Below are 17,696 nucleotides of genomic sequence, written 5' to 3'. Positions count from 1 at the left end.
CTAAAAGCAGTTTAGCTATAAAGCTATCATGTGCCCTGCTCCAGGATTCAGATTGTCTTTTACACATTTAAGATTACAGCAACAACACTGAGCCTTAATAGTGCGTCCCTGGAGCACATTTAAATCTTTAATAACAACAATTTTTCTTCTTTTCCTTAAGTGTGCCTATTTCCATTAAAAAGACTAACATACTGAGTATTATACTACTGTAGTTCTTTAGAGGTAGAGGATTCTGAATTCTCATGGTTACATATATTTTTTTAAAAAAAAGCAGCCTTTTCCTTTAGAAAGGAAAGGAAAGGAGAAAAGGAAGATGTTTGTAGACATCTTATCTGACCATAAAAACTCCCACAACTTTGACAGGAGGCATATTTATCAAGAGGCTCTAAAAAATAACACACTCAAAAATAAAGAACAAATAGGGAATTAAAGGCCCTTTGTCTACTGAAAAGGGACCAGCCCGCTTGGGTAAGAATGGAGCTGGAATGAAACAGAGGTAGGTCCTATGTTAACTCCCACACAGGCCACTGAAATTTAAACAAAAACAAACAAACAAAAAATGATGAACATAAACTATCCTGTCTCATCCTAACCATTCAGCAGTGCTCCAAGTGCATGCCTTTGGTCACAAGGACAAGAACATGTAGATGACTCACTGGTAAACCAAAAAAACTATAGAAAAACAAATCTGCTCACATGGAACAATAGGTCAGTAACATTACCCTTTAAAAGGTACAAACTTCCAAGTCAGATTTTTTTTCCCAGTAACAAAGAATGAGGTCATGTCACTGAGAATTAGAAAACTACTGCTCTTACTATGTATTATTAAAGACTTTTTTTTTTTTTTTTTTTTTTTTTTAGCACTTTTAGGTTCATAGCAAAACTGAGAGGGAAATGGAGTTCCCATATACACCAGTGTCCTCATACATGCATAACTTCCCCATTATCAACATCTTCAACAAAGTAGTACATTGTTACAAGTGATGAACCTACACTAACACATTATAATCACTCACAATTTACATTAGGGTTCATTTTTGGTGCTGTACACTCTATGCATTTGAACAAATATATAATGACAGGTATCCATCATTACAGTATCATAGTGTATTTTCATAGTGTATTTTCACTAAAAATCCTGTGCTCTACCTATTCATCCCTTATCTCCCAAATTCTGGCAACTACTGATCTCTTTACTGACTCCATGGTTTTTCTTTCCCAGAATGTCATATAGTTGGAATCATACAGTATGTAGTCTTTTCAGATTATTCTTTCACTTAATAATATGCCTTTAAAGTTCCTCTATGTCTTTTCATTGCTTCATAGCTCATTTGAATATATTTTTATAATTAAATTCTTCATGTAGGTACAAAATAAAAGTTAGCAAATATTTTAAGCTTCACAATATAATGTAATTCTGATCCAAAGTAGACCACATGAACTATAAAGTTAAAAATTTATATTAATGTATATTGAAAATTTTAAATAGCTTTAAGAACATTTGTTATATTTCAAATCAAGAAAAAACATTAAGTACTTAATATGTATAAAATACTGTAATAAGAAACATATTTAATTGAGATTTTTTTAAAAGATTTGGAAATCTGGTGTCTATTTCCAAAATTCTCTTTTGAAAACCTAAATCACAACTCTAAAAACCATCAAATATCAATAGAATAATACATATTTTGAAAAGGAATATATATGCATAATGCAGCAGGATTTTATCGCTCAGGACTACTACTACTCACTTAAATTAACATAGATTTTATTTCTGTCAAGCTCTGTGAATTTCTAAATTTTGTTTTTTCCTAAATCAAGTTAGAGATTCCTCCCACATGAGAACTAGCTAAAGTCATGGAAAATTTTAGCCTTTAAATTCATCCAGTTGGGGATTATCTGTGCCAACACAAACCAAACAAAAAAAAAAAAGTTTCTTTTCAAGACAGAAAACAATGCATTCATATTCTAAATCCCTGAACCAATATTTAACTCAAAAAGAGCTAGATTTTACTTAAATTGTTCAAAGAAATTTATTTTTCAGCCATAACCAAGGGACAAAAATCCTATACAAACAACTACCACTAAAAAAAAAAGAAAAAGTTTAGTAAGTTAAAGTAGACCTGCATGATAAAGTCCAAAGAGAACCCAACTGTGATCATTACTATTATAACACCATACAGATTTTTGGGATATCAGAGGGAGAAATTCTAAAAACCTGCTGCCAGTTGAATTATGTGTATTTTCCAGATGGAAGTGCTAAGCACATTGTGTGTGGAGTCACAAGATACAACCATTCCTGTTTTTCAAAAGGCAGAGTAATATCGAGTATCATGCAGTTAGGTAAGATTTATCAGTAGTTAAGTACATCGGTATTACTTCTGATGGTAACTCTAATCCTTAATGATGTTCTTGAAAGATACCTGAGGTCTTGAAACATAAAACTCAAAGCTTCTCTTTGAGAATGGCCCAGATGTCTATTTTTTTTTCTTTTTTGTCTTCTTATGATAAGGTGTTTATTTTTTCAGGAATCTGAAGAGCTTTTATAGAAATGATTGTGGTAGGATATAGGGTCACTTATTACTGACCTATTTTCCCCAATGAATAGGAAACTTCCTGTTTCTACTATGTCCATATTTATGGAGTCTGTGACTGGCTGGGGCACCCTTTGCCAATGAAGCCAACCAAGGTCATGGGTTCAATCACCATAAGAGCCAATTCCCTTTGCTCTGTTCCATGGTCATAGTCCTTACCCTAAACCTTAGCCAAAGGCCACATGGAAGACTAACTAGGCCAGAGACCCTGGATGAATCAGCAAGATCTACCAGAACTATAAAAATAACTTAAAAGTAAAATCCCTATTGACTACTGTCAGGATTTCATTCTTTAAATGTTATTAAATTTGCCAATCTGCAAAACAAAACCTTAATTACTGCCTACAAAGTTGGTTTGCTAAAAAGACATACAAGTCTTTTGCCTTCTTTAATTCAAAAGCAACAATGGTAATGAGTATTATTCCCTAAAATGCCACTGCTTTTACTGGAACGGATTTTATTTTTATGCAATCTTTCACTTACGAATAATCTTGCAAGTAAAGTTAAATGTGAGTCCAACAAGTGCACTTTCCAGGATTTCCTTCAAAATCAAAAAGCAAAGGCTCTTAGTGGAGGGTCTGTTTTTATCTGAGTAGTTTCCTCTTTGAAAAAGGACACTCAGAGTTTTATTAGAAACCCCAGAGCAATATGATACTTCATTTGACTTTCTAAATACAGGACCACTGAGTTAGAATTGTTGACAAACAGAAGATCATAAATAATTACAAAAATTTTAAATTTCTCAAGTTTAAAAAAAATTAAAATAAAATTTCTCAAGTTTTATATGTATTTGAGCAGAATGCCCTGTAAATATATAACACCTTTCATTGCTTAGAGTTAGAGGATGTTATTTTATCCTTTGAATTTTTTTTTTCACTATTTTCTAATCAAAATAAAACAGTACCAAGTCAATGAGTAAGTCTATCTGTAGCAGAGTGGTCTTTGTTTACACAACATTACTATGCACTCAGTAGTTGCCCAATAAATATTAATTGATAATGATGGAAAAGCGCTTTATAAACAGATGGTCTAGGATAAATTCACTGAAAATGTAGATAGAAACATTACACTCTTCAAGAAAAGCACAAAGTAGAAATTAAACAAATCCTGCACTCAAAAAATCTCAGGCTATTGTCAGGCAGCTGTTCAGTCAACAAGAGCACAGACATTTTTCACCATCATCATAACATTAGCAGCATTAAATGTCTATTTGCATATGTTGCTACACAAAGGGACTCGCACAGATTCATGCTAGCCTTATTTGTTATAGTTTACAATGACAATATTAGCAAGAACAAGTAAGTACACACAGCAAAATAAATGTGATTAAACAATACTTTAAGATCTCGTCATATATGGTATGAACATAAAATGTGTCAGACTTAAATGCAACTCACAGCAGCAATAAGAGTATTTATTCATAATGCAAACCTCAACTATTTCCAAACAGATTCTGAGGTTCTTTACAAGAACATCTATACACATGCTTAAAGAATAGGTGAAATAAAGAAAGGAGTCAGAGGCCATAATGGTCATTTTGGAGAAAATAAGAAATGACTCTTCAAGAACCTAGAGAGCAAATGATCAGGAAAAAAAAGAAAAGAAAGTAAAACAAAAAAACTGTATGAGGACTAACTTCAATGAGGATAGGAACAAAGAAGCTACAAGCAAACTGATCAACCCAGGAAGATAACCTGAAAAACACAGCTTTTTCAAAAATATTTGAATAATAATAAATAGTTACATACAAATAATACATTATATGTTAAAAAAAAAAAAAAAAGAAGAAGATAGCAGGAAGGGAAAATGAGGGGGGGGAAATCAGAGGGGGAGATCAACCATGAGAGACTATGGACTCTGAGAAACAAACTGAGGGTTCTAGAGGGGAGGGAGGTGGGGGGATGGGTTAGCCTGGTGATGGTATTAAAGAGAGCACATACTGAATGGAGCACTGGGTGTTACACACAAACAATGAATCATGGAACACTACTTCAAAAACTAATGATGTATGGTAATTAACACAATAAAAAATAAAATAAAATAGTTACATACATTGGAGGATTTTGGAGAAATGTTGTTGAAATGGAGAGGTGAAAGGGGATAGAAAGTACACTGCAAGCATTTAATAATTAACATCCTTAGGTAATATTTTCTTAATAAAGTAAAAAGTCTAAGAAGAGATGACATAGGTGTTAATTATACAGAAATGAGATTTTAAGAATCTCAGGACAACTGACATCTACACATCATCTCATAAAACTGCACCCTTCAAAGGAACCCAAAAACCTTCCCTAGCATCCTAACACTTGGCATTTTACTTCTCTTATGATGTAGGATACAGTTCTATACTTTCAACTTTTGTTTTATCAATATTAAATAGCAGGCTCCTGAAATATATGATCTGGAATATTCTTTAATCCAACCAGCTATTACTATCAATACTACCCAATAAAAGAAAGAGGGAACATGGCTTGTGGAAACTGTCTATAATATGCATGAACCACATGGGAATTATGCTCTGTGAATGGAAATTCAAGTACTGAGTACAAGGTTGAAAGAGACAACATACAAGATCTCTTCCAGCTTCTCTTCTACAAGGAGTTCTGGGGAAAATGATATTTTCCACAGAAAAAAATATTAAAAGGGTTTTATTGTCATCTGAAATGATCAAAGCCTAATAAAACAGACTTACAGGTTAAGTCAGCAGGGGAAGGGGCAGGAGGCAAAGAGGTAAATCAAGAAAAAGACTAAGGAAGAAGACTGGAGAACATGATGTCTTGGACCTGCACATTTCAAGCTATGCCAAATAGTGTTCAACCGGCTTTGAAAGACAAATCCTAAAATAGAAAATCATTCTTTTCCATCTATTTCCTTTTTATCAGCATGGTAACATTAATGGTTCTTTCACAACCTTACAGAAAAGCGTTTACTTTATCTTTGCAAAAAAATAAGTAATTCACAGGTAACAAACACAGAAGAGAGAAGAAAATAACATGGTATAAAATAGTAAGACAAAGAACAATATTGTAAATCAAAACTATATTGATTCAGAATTTAAATATGTATTTCGGCCATGGATTGGTAAAGTGCTTATCATGTAGCAATAAGCAATGCGATAGAATCACATTCATAAAAGAAATACCTAAAATGATTTGAAAACACAAAGTCTCAGCAAAAATGCCACTTCTTCCACCCAAATTTTCCCAGAGGGTTAAGAAGAGATAACTATTGGTTCTAGAGGGGAGGGGGTTGGGGGGATGGGTTAGCCTGGTGATGGGTATTAAAGAGGGCATGTACTGCATGAAGCACTGGGTGTTATACGCAAACAATGAATCATGGAACACTACATCAAAAACTAATGATGTAATGTATGGTGATTAACGTAACATAATAAAAAAAAAAGTTGAAAAAAGAAGAGATAACTATTTCCCCTCTGGGCTCCTCTGAAGCCTATTTCAAAACTGAAATAACACGCTTAGTGAATTACAGAGATTATTAACATTTCTTTCTCAGCTAAACTGGGGGTCCGTCAAAGTCAAAACAATGCTTTAAGTACCATTAAATCTCTAGTCTGCAACACAGTACCTAGCATATACTAACTACATGAAGGTATAGGCTGAATATTTTACTATGTATAGTTCTGACTATATAGTAGACAATATTTATTCATCACTTCCTCCAAGAAACACTTATTGGGCCCTTATTCCATGTCAGCCATAGCTCTAGGTACTGTAGATACAGCAGTGAACAAAGTGCCTGCCTTCATAAAGCCTGCATTCTGGTCAGGGAGCAGACAGATGACAACAAAAAGCACTAATAAAAAAAAATATGGCAGTTTAAGAGGCTCAGGAGTGAAGAATGGGTTTATCTAGGATCGTTAATAAAGTCTTGCTGAAGTAGGGCTCTGAATGACATGAGGGTAAACAGCAATGCAACTGTTTCCAGAGTTGAAAATTCCTGGCTCTGGAAATGGAAAGTGCAAATGTCCAAAAGCAGGAGGGTGCCCGGCATGTCTCAGGAAAAGCAAGGCGGCAAGTGTAGTTGGCCTAGAGTGGACAAGAAGAACGACAGAGAATTAGTGGACAAGAAGAACGACAGAGAATTAGTGGACAAGAAGAACGACAGAGAATTAGGGGAGTGGGCATGCAGGAACCATAAGATGGGTCTTATAGGCAGAGGACTTTATATTTCATTCTGAATATCATAAAGAAACCATTGAAGAGTTCTGAAGAATGATGTGGCACTATCTGGTTCTGTGGGGAAAAGACTGTAGGAAGGTAAGAATCGGAGCAAGGGGGCTGGCTACTGCACCAGCCCAAGCAGGAGAAAATAGAGACAAGAGGATAGATGAGAGTAGTAGTGATGGAGGGGATGAGGAGTGATCAATTCAGAAAATATTTTTTAAATATTACTGATGTGGTGCCTGGGTGGCTCAGTCCATTAAGCGTCCAACTCTTGATTTTGGCTCAGGTCATGATGTCAGGATCATGGGATCAAGCCCTGTGTCCGCTCAGCACGGAGTCTGCTTGCCCCTCTTCCTCTACTCTTCCTCCTGCTTGTCCTCTCGATCTTTCTCTCTCCCTCCATCTATTCTCTAAAGTGAATAAAATCTTTAAAAATAAATAGAGCTGACAGAGTTAATGATGGACAGGATGTGAAGGATGAGAGAAATGGTAAAGGCGAGAACATACAGGAACCACATAAAAATTTTTTAATATAAAGTTAACATTGCTTTTGTCATCAAGACAAGTATCCATCCTTTTAGAAGAAATAAATCATAGCAGCTACTTACTAGGCTGAACCACACAAAAAAAACACAATTTAGCACCTTCTCTTCAAGTTCCCAGGTCAGGAGGGGAAAGAACAGGAAATGGAGCTCCAGCAACCCAAGTCTGCCCAGGCTTTGTGGCTTTAAATCACAGCACCACTCTAACTTGATTCCCATCCAAGTCTGATACTGCCTAACAATGCTTCAGGTTCTCAATCTCAGATGAAAAATAGGAAACTGAACAACTTTTTCTCACTGCCAAATAAGCCCATGGACTGACAACATAAGGTTATAGGTGTAAATAGTGTTCTAACTTGACCATAAAAGATGATAGAAAAATCTAAACAATTTCTCATTTCTTGAGTAATAATACCACAGCTTCAGTATTTACACATAGACACACACACACAAAAATCTAGGGTACTGAATAAAAATGTAAATTAACTAGAAATGCAAGGAGTCATACAGCTATAAAAAATGCTTTTGTATCAGGTGAAAGAAACACAAACAAGATCACACAAAGGAAAATCAAACAACATTAGAACACCAGTGGAAAATGACTGTAACTGGGTTGAGTAGACAACAAGGTACAAAGGCAGTGATGATCAAGGAAAAGAAAACGATAATTAGGAGAAAGAGTTTGGATCTATATAAGATAAAAATGTAGAGAAAGTATCTTTGGGACATTCCTGTATAGATTAGATACATGAACCATAGACTAGGGCATGGGAATACATGATTCCAGTGACATAAACTCTCATATCAAATTACAGTCTCTAATTGTTTTACCATATGTAAAAAGATTTTTTCCACAAAGGGAGGGAGGGAAGGAGGAAGAACGGTAACCCTAAATAGGAAGCATAAAAGAAACTCCAGCAAAAATGCATAAAAATGATAGTTTTAGTGTTAAATATAACAGATCCTCTTAATATATAATACTCAATGTGTCATATTTTATTTTTCAACTGTAGAAAGCAACACTGTTTCAAATTTAAATTTCCAAATAGCAATAGTTAATTATATTCTTTTTCAGTTGCAATGTTTGTGCCAAGTACACTTTCAGGGAGCCCTAATAGTTGAGGTATATATATTATCATCATTTTCCAAGAAAGTTTAGCAACTTTAATGAAGGATGCCTGCTGGGTCACAATTGATGCTTCAATACTGACGACTAGTGGTCAAAAACATGTAGTCATTCCCTATTTCCAAGTATTCTAAGACTTTTATCTAAATTTGAAACAGGTAGTGTTAATCATGTGAAAAACATATATTAAAAGAATTTTCAAACATTCTGAAAATTAAAAACGAAAAAACTATCTCTTAAGTCTTTTCTGTCCATTATTTGCTATGTCTCCAAACCAAAGTCAATCAGCCTTTGATATTGACCCATAATGGGAACCTCATGAGGTGTTGGTTCATTCACAACCCCACAGTTGAATTAACAGTTTCAGAAATCCATAATTAATATCTTAAAGAGATCTCACTTTCAGAATTCATATATCTGAGCAGTTCTAAATTTTTTTCTAACTTCATCTGTTAGGCACCAAGAAATCAGAAATTTAGCTGTCCTAAATTCCCAACATAATATGAAAAACAGTAAAGTACCATATCAAAATATTCTTTCTAAAAAGTTAAAATTTAATTGTGATTGTCTTAATTCTTGAAGAATGCTTGTGGGATTTCAGTTAAATCATTTCAACTGCTACATACTCAACTTCAAAGTTGAACAAATTTGTTAACATTCACTTTCTTCTCTGCAGGAATAAGAGCAGTAGGATAATACAACAGAGACAAACCTTTGAGAAAGAAAAAAGTTTGTTTTTTTAACCAAGAGTGTTGCATGCAGCCAAATGGTCACTCACATGTGAAAACAATGGTCATTCCTTCAAGAACTATTCACAGACTGTCTGCCGTGGGAGATAAACACTGCATTACATGCCCCAGAAAACAGGTGTGATGGACAAAGTTCCTGCCAACAGAGTTTCCATTTTAGTGGGGAAGACATACAATAACAAACAAATATACAATTATAGATGGTGTTAAGTGCTATGAAAAGATAAATATGACATGACAGAAAACAATGCGGCAGAAAAGAGCTACTTTATTCTTTAAAGATTTATTTATTTATTTGGGGGAGAGGGGGACAGATGGAGAAAATTTCAAGCAGAGGGAGAAAATTTCAAGCATGGAGCTCCACTCAGTGCTTGATCTCAGGACCTTGAGATCATGACCTGAGCCAAAATCAAGAGTCAAAGGCTCAACCAAATGAGCCACCAGGCATTCCAGAAAAGAGCTATTTTTGTGTGTGTGAGTATAGAGATAAAAGTTTATTAAGTGAAGATACAGAAAAAGCTCTTAAGAGTGAGAGGCGTCCCAACAGGGTTGCCCGAAAAGAGCTATTTTAGAAAAGGGAGGGGCAGGGCAGTTCTCTCTGAAGAGGTGGCAACAATTAAACCTGAAGGATGAGAAGATATAAGTTTGCTGAGGGTCAGAAGTGTTCTAATAAGACACGGAAAGGAAATCACTGTGCTTAGAGCACAGATTTCTTAGAACAATTTGTATAGATGCAATTTTTAAATTTGAGAATAACCATCTAAAAAATGGAAATCTAATCAAAGTCAGAAGTATAAAAATGAATATATAACACATTTTAATCCAGTACAAAACAAAAAAAAAAGGGGGGGGAACCAACAACAAAAAAAGAAGAGATGTTAAAAAAACAAATAAAAGGATAAAAACATTTCCAAATGCATCAATAATTTTAAGTATAAACCGACTAACCCAGCCATTAAAAGACATAATTTATCAAATGAGATTTTTAAAGTCCAGCTATAAGGTGTTTATAAGAAACATACAAAAATAAGTTACAAAGGAAGGATTAAAATATAACAGAAAAATCATGTCAAGAAAACAGTAACTCAAAGAATGCTAATATCAAGAGGAACACTACAGATTAAAAAATAATTGACCAAGAAGTAATTAATTCATATCCATGAAACCAGTCACAAAATAGAGCGAAACTAAAACTAAAAAACTAGAGTAAAATCTTGGAAACCTAGGAATAGAAGGCAATGTTCTTAATCTGAAAAAAGACAGCACTGAAAAAACCAGTAGCAAACAATATGCAACAAGATTAACACTTTAGAAGCATCCCTATAAAAACAGAAATAAAGCAAGAATTCTTGCTATCTTTGTTTCTATTCAACATTGCACTTAAGTTTCTAGCCAGTGCAGTAAAGCAACAACAAAGAATTATAAAGTTAGAGACTAAATTGCCTTCCATTTCATATATGAAATGGGCATGAGGAGTGATCACACACAGTGTATAGTACATGACAGTAATACATGAAAGCTGCTAACAAATTATAAAATAAGATCATTAAGCAAAATTGTTGCATACAAGAGCCACATATAAAACCAACTGCACTCCTATATACTACAGATAACCAATCAGAGATGTAATAGAAGAAAATATTCCATTCACAATAGAAAGAAAAACTCTAAGATACCTAGGAATAAGTCTAACAAAAGCTGTTAAGACCTTTATATACAATTACAAAACATTATTGAAGAACATTAGAAACCATCTCTCTTCAAATTAATCTATGTAGTCAGTACAATTATAATCAAAATGCCAGCAGGATTTTTCAAGGAACATGACAACAGATTTTCATTATCATTTACCAAAATATAATGAAAGCTATAATAATGGAGATAAAATGATATCAGTTCAGGGGTAGACAAACAGATCAATAGAAAAGCATATAGAACCAGAGAGATAACATGGGAAACTAGATATAAAACAGAAGTGGCATTTAAATCAGAGGGGAAAGAACAAATTATTCAAAAATGATGCTGAGGCAACTCATTAGCCACATAAAAAATAACAGATTCCTTCCTCATGCCATTAAAAAAGTAAAATTCCTGAGGGAAAACACAATAATCCAATATTTTCAAATGAGCAAATGATAAACAAGCTACTGTACCAGCACAAATGCAAACTGCCAAAAAAATATGTGAAAAGATGTTCAAATTCACTAATAGAGAAATGCAAATAAATATAAAAATGAGTTAACACTTTATACCCGTGAGCCTGGCAAAAATTAAAGAGAATGTAGGGCAAAGGGCCATTTTCAACCATTTTACTAAAAGAACTGTAAAAGGTTAGAACCTTTTGGTAAAGATAATCTGATAGCCTCTATTATAATAAAAATCCATCCATGGGAATAAAAGATTAAGTTTGAACCATATCAGCTAGTTCAAGGAATTTCCAGAAAGTACTGGTGAGAGGAAAAACCAAAAAGCAGAAATGTGTGTGTGTATGTGTGTGTGTGTATAAAATATGATCCCATTTTATTAAAATGAAACATACCAAAAAAGTCCTATATATGCAAAGGTATATATGGTCCATATACAGCTGTCTAGGATAATTAAGAGTAATAATTAAGGAAAATATAAAGGGATCTCTCCCAGGCTGTTCACACTGGCTCCTTTTTCTTAGAGAGTGGGGTTAATGGTTGATGATCAGAGAATACATAAGGGGGGGAAAAAATGGGCCAAGCAAATAAACAAAAGCTGAATTAAAAAGAGAATGAATGAACATTTATGATATGATCACATTATTTAGTTATACATTTATTTAAATTATATATGATTAAATACTTTTCATACTAAATAATAAAAATGTTAAAAGAATTATGTGAGAAATATAAACTAAAACAGTGGATCAAAACAGTGTATGAATATGGTCACTACTTAATGCATTTGACAAATATTTATTAAGTGCATACTATGTCAAACGTTAAAAATGCAAAATGCTCAAAATGAGTACAATTAAATATCAGGAAATAGTAATTAGTAATAACCTGGCACAAAAACCTCATGTAAAAGAAAAAAAGCCATCGCTGCAAAAGGAGAAAAATAGTCAATGGGATTAGGGTTTATTAAAAAAATAAAAACCAGGACTTAAAATAAGGCTCAGACTTACCCTACACATACAGCTCCACCCCATGAAGAATAAACACTAGAGCAGGAGTTCTAGAATTTTCCCCAGCTACACACATTTTCCTACAAAATAGTATATGTGTAGTTGTCCTGTTGTGATACTCTGCTTTCAGGCTGTTGGTAGTCTGAGGGTCCTGCCTGTCACCCTTACTGTGTTACTCGGTGCTTACTACATCCCACCTGGTCACCTGGGCGTGAAAAGAACTGCATTCTAGAGCTCATGTCCCAAGGATTGGGAAAATAAGGTGCATCTTCTGGGCCTTCCTCATGCTTTCCACGGAGCTTGTATTTTAAACTCCCATTGACTTGTATATTCTACTGGTCTTTCTCAAAGCCCAGGGAAGCTGTTGGGCTGGTCAATGTCAGAGTGATTTAATGGGCATTTATATAAAAGGCATCAAGTAACATCAGTGGGGAAGAGGATGCTTGTACTATGAAATAAATATGTGAAAATGTCGGGGCACTGACTATGGAAACAGGAGGGTAAAGTGCCAAGCAAAAGTTATACAATTCAGCCTTGGAAAGGTAAGTGAAGTCCAAAAATGTACCAGCCTCAGAAAGGTCTCCTTGTCAATCCAAACCAAGAAGGAGAGTCTTAACAGGAAGGGGTTAATGAGGCCACCTTAGAACATTTGCCTGACTAGATTCTCCTCTGAATTGACACAGAAATTTCAAGGGAGATGCTAAAGCTATTAAGAGGACATTAGGAAAACATTCTTGGCTTCCTTAGAAGCTTCTCCCTTAATGAGTCCAAACTAAATACATTTATAAACTGTACCCAAGGCTTTTCTTAGGTGAAGTATCCATATTACTCAGCATCTCTGGAGCCACAGTGACATTTCTGGGAAGGAACAAATAGCTATTTCTTCATTAGGTTTTTCGCAATTGGTACAGATGCCAAAAGATGAAGAAAAATATAGGAAAAAACATCTATCAATCACTTTAACTTTTCTGTATAGGCTTTAACATTATTGATGAGGCTCACATAATCTGGTTTCTCATAGATGTACAGACTGAAAACCATTGAGCTGAGCTCCCATCTTACACTTAACAATTCCCCACTAATCTTCACCATCTTCAATTAAGATTCCATTCTTCACCTTCCCCATAGACTTCTCCAGGAAGTTCCTTTAAACCTTGAGGCACCTGATTTACCCTAGATCACTGGCAAGCATGGAATATTTTTTTGTGGGGGTAAGTGGGAGAACTAGCACTTTAATATGCTATGCAATGTTCTGAAAGGCATATACAAATATGCATCCAGCATTTATCAGTAGCACATGAATAGTTGAGACTCAATAAAGGAAGCAGATTCCAGAGCGTCTACAGCCCTCCTGCTTAGACCAAGAGGGGGGAAAAAACACAAACACATTAAAGAGTGAACAATTCCTTAAGACCTCTAAACAAGAAGAGGAGAGTGGCTGTTCCTCAACCAATTTCCAATGATTAATACTGTGTTTTTCATTAAATGGGAACAGATAAAGCTCCAAGGACCTAAGGACCTCATTAGATCACTAAAAAAAAGCAGGTTTTAGCCAAAAGTACGTATTGCCTCCCCATGACATTATACCTAGAAATCTGACATTGGAATTTTTAATGAATACTCCTAATCTCTTAACAATTTTTAAATGTCATAATTTTCACTAACATTGAATTATACATTTTAGGGAGGCAGAGGAGCACAGTGGCTGAAAGTCCAGATCTCCTTACTCACCTACAGATTCATTTTCCTCACCATAGCCAGAAACAAAATATATCAATTACTATCATCATACAGTATAGGTCTTTGCAAAAGTATTTTTTAATATTGAAAAGAAAGCAAAGTGTTTCCTCTCCTTAAACATGACCTTTCCAGAACAGCCTAAGCCACTTAACTTGGGAGTAGGAAAACATAACAGCCTAAATTAATCCTTTCCAGCTTCCACTGCACTGTTTAATCCAAAAACCACCTTTTAAAAGCGTATAGGTCACCACTTATATTAAAGTGACAAAATATGAAATTAAACATTTCTTATCAATAGTGATCCTCTACTGTATTGTCAGAGATGGAATTCCAAATCACAGCTCAAGCTTTTAGTCAAATTGACAATTACAATGCAAATATTCAGGCTCTGGTTTCTCAATAATAGGGGTGGGAAGCAATCTTCCTCTCCCTCTTTGTAATTTTGTGCATTCTGCAAAGAAGAAAATAAGTACGGAAAATTTCTCTAATTTTCTCTTGCAAAAAAGAACAATTGTCTATTCTTATGCTCACCAGATGCAATTTGCTTTGAGAACAAATGTATAAAAATCAAGGTTTAAAGAAAAAAAAAAAAAAAGGCTACCCACACGCTATATCTAATTATTCAACAAAGTATCCCCTTCAAAGTAATTACCAACTAACAAGGGTATGCCTCCTTTTGTGAAATGGAGGAAAATGGAATTTTAGAAAACAAAAGTAGATTTTCTATTGCTTACATTATAATTTCAGGGTTGCCATTTTTTCTAATTTTCAATTGGCAGTGTCTAATAATTAAAAAAAATTTTAATCCATCAATTTATAAGGGTCAATGATCTTCAAGCACACATAAGTGCATTTTTAGAGCACCACTTTTAGAGAAAATCATTTTGTAAAAGAAAAAGAAATCCTTTTTAAAATCTTTTTGTTTTAATTTTTATACTTTACGTATAAATCTAAGACACATTTAAAGGGAAATTCAACAAATTAATTTTCTATAATGATAGTAATAAAATATAACTAATGTAACACAATGAAATTCACAAATCTACACCAACATTAATTAATTAAAGGAAAAAGCAAAGTCTTTCCTCACAGTAGGAATCTAATTAATAAATGCAGAAGAAGTGATGGAATGTGTAAAAAAAAAAATCACGATTTAGCATCACCTATAGTAATAATTGTTTCATGAAAGAATATTAATGCATGCTAAAATCTGTGGATGAAAATACAATAATAAGTTATTTTGAAGTTTCAAAGAATCTCCACATAAAATATTTAAAAAAGCATAATAGTAAAATTTACAGTGGAGAAACCTGGCAGACAACACCTTAACCAAATGTTCAGTTTTCACCAGTAATGGGACAAATGGCTCCTAATAAGATAGTCCTCCTAATAAGATATCCTGGGAAGAATGCAACACCAATTCTCTGGGTTTCCTGCCAAAAGTCTATAATGTAAATTTAGTCATGAGACAACATCAACAAACCAAAATGCAAGACTTCTACAAAATAACTGGCCAGTATTCTGCTGAAAAACTGTTCCACATCAAAGGAGACTGAAGAGACGTGATGGTCAAATGCAATATGTGACCCTGTATTATATCCTGGACCAGAAAAGGATGTTAGTGACAAAATGTGAATAAAAACTATAGATTATATCATAGTACTGATCCAATGTTAATTTCCTGTGATTATGGAAGAGAACATACACACCATATTATTTACGTGTAAAAGTATTTATAGCACGTCTGCAACTAGCTCAAAAAAAATTATATATATGTAATATATAATAACTGTTATACGTTATTATTATTATTATTATTATTATTATATAGATATAAAATGTGAATACTGGAGGAATCTAGGTAAAGGGCATACAGAAATCCTTTATTCTAATTTTTCAACTTCCTCCTAAGTCTGAAATTTCAAAATAAAAAAGGTACCTAAAAGGTAAGTGATCTCAATTTTGGAATGGTATGACCATAGTCTAGTCCAGGGGTTGGCAAACTTTCTATAAAAGAGCCAGACAGGCTTTGTGGGTCATACGGTCTCTTTTACAACTTCTCAATGCTGCCAGTTTCAAAAAACCACCCACAAACAGTAAATGAATGGAATGGCTATGTTCCAATAAAACTTTATTTACAAAAATAGGCAATGGGCCACATTTGGCCCAGTGGCCATAGTTTGTTGACCTCTGGTCTAGTTCATGCCAAGGAAAATTGATCAGAGTAATCACACTTTCAGTTAACATTTTTGAGCACATGCCAGATACTGTATTTAGTGGTTTATAAGAATTAACTCATTTATCCTCACACTAACATGATTAGGTAAATACTATTTCTGTTTTTCACAGAGGAAATGGGCCTAGAAAAGCAAAGGAACTTGCCCAGGGTCACACAGCCAGCAAGCAGTAGACTTTGGGTTTGATCCAGGTAGGGCTGTGTTCACACACTGAACTAGATAACCTATACGCTATACTTCTCAGACGGACTGAAATATATATGCAATGACCAAGGAACTCTAACCATTTTAACAATGGCTAAATAACTATCTGAACTATCCGAACTCAAGATTTACATTCTGGAAGGTATTTTTCACAGACCTCCTGAAGCTGTAAAGAAATAAGTCCCAGCTGATCCTGACGTTTCTCCACCAGCTCTCTTTCTGTGCGCATCTCTCTTTCTATTTCCTGAAGCCGTCGTTCCACCCGATCTGAAACCTTAACATGGACAGAAATGGTGACATTACAGAGCTGTTAGGCAAAAAGAGAACATATTGAAGAGAGATTTTATGCCAGATACACTACCACCTACAGCATTTAAGAATGGCTTGTTTATAGTGTCCTTTTTAATACTATTATACAACAGATTGCAAAAAAAGGACTGAAAGTTACAAAAGAAAACAATCATTAGTCTTTAAATAATCAAAACCTGGATCCCAATAAAGGACTTAAATCTTTCAAAGTATAATAATTCAATAGATCAGAGTTAAAATAGACTAGAAAAGAGTGCCCTCTGGTGAAGTAGAAGGAAAATACCACGTTTGCCAATGACTGCATTTATTACTCTATTAATGATAAACTGTTCTATTTAGTTCTTTTTCATTTTAATTATCTATAAACATGACTTGCCTAGAAAGGTTTTGATGTCTATGAGCAGCAAATAATTAAAAGGTTTTTCATTAGCTTGTCAATCTTTTCTACTGTGATCTACTGAAAATAAACCAGCTGTAAAAGATCAAAAACTAAAGTCAAACAGAAAAATGTTTAATTGGGACTCTCTAAAATAAACATGAAAGAATTTTTTTTCTCTGATGCAAGATTTTCCTTGCTAAAAGTTGTACAAATTCAAATACATTTCATGTGTATCATCATATAGTCCCCTAAATAAAATTTACCTATTTGATGATGTGTATATTTCATGCAGGAGGCTATGGGGGATAAAAGACATTTGGATTCATTTAAGAGCAGCAATAAATATAGCCCTGTTAGAGAAAGACATGTATCATATGACCTCACTGATATGAGGAATTCTTAATTGCAGGAAACAAACAGGGTTGCTGGAGTGGGGGGTGGGGTGGGAGGGATGGGGTGACTGGGTGATAAACACTGG

At 34.2% G+C, this 17,696-nt stretch overlaps 2 protein-coding genes across 16 annotated transcripts in view; one reads left to right on the top strand and one right to left on the bottom strand.

Annotated features, from left to right (window-relative positions):
* The window catches only part of CEP128 (centrosomal protein 128), a 381,239-nt gene that overhangs the window by 311,121 nt on the left and 52,422 nt on the right, over window positions 1-17,696 (bottom strand). For all 15 annotated transcript variants that reach the window (XM_081830112.1, XM_081830117.1, XM_081830119.1 and 12 more), the window contains one exon: window positions 16,688-16,804. In XM_081830112.1, coding sequence (XP_081686238.1) covers window positions 16,688-16,804 — 117 coding nt within the window. The remainder of the gene's footprint in view (window positions 1-16,687; window positions 16,805-17,696) is intronic.
* LOC115940965 (large ribosomal subunit protein uL11-like) overlaps window positions 1-17,696 on the top strand; it is a 103,802-nt gene that overhangs the window by 37,969 nt on the left and 48,137 nt on the right. The gene's annotated exons all lie outside the window — the stretch shown is intronic.

Source organism: Leptonychotes weddellii, chromosome 9 (genome assembly GCF_054177405.1).
Source record: "Leptonychotes weddellii isolate Sample4059 chromosome 9, ASM5417740v2, whole genome shotgun sequence".
Taxonomy (NCBI): Eukaryota; Metazoa; Chordata; class Mammalia; order Carnivora; family Phocidae; genus Leptonychotes; species Leptonychotes weddellii.
The sequence above is the reverse complement of the archived record's forward strand: the minus strand, read 5'-3'. Positions and strand labels throughout refer to the sequence as shown.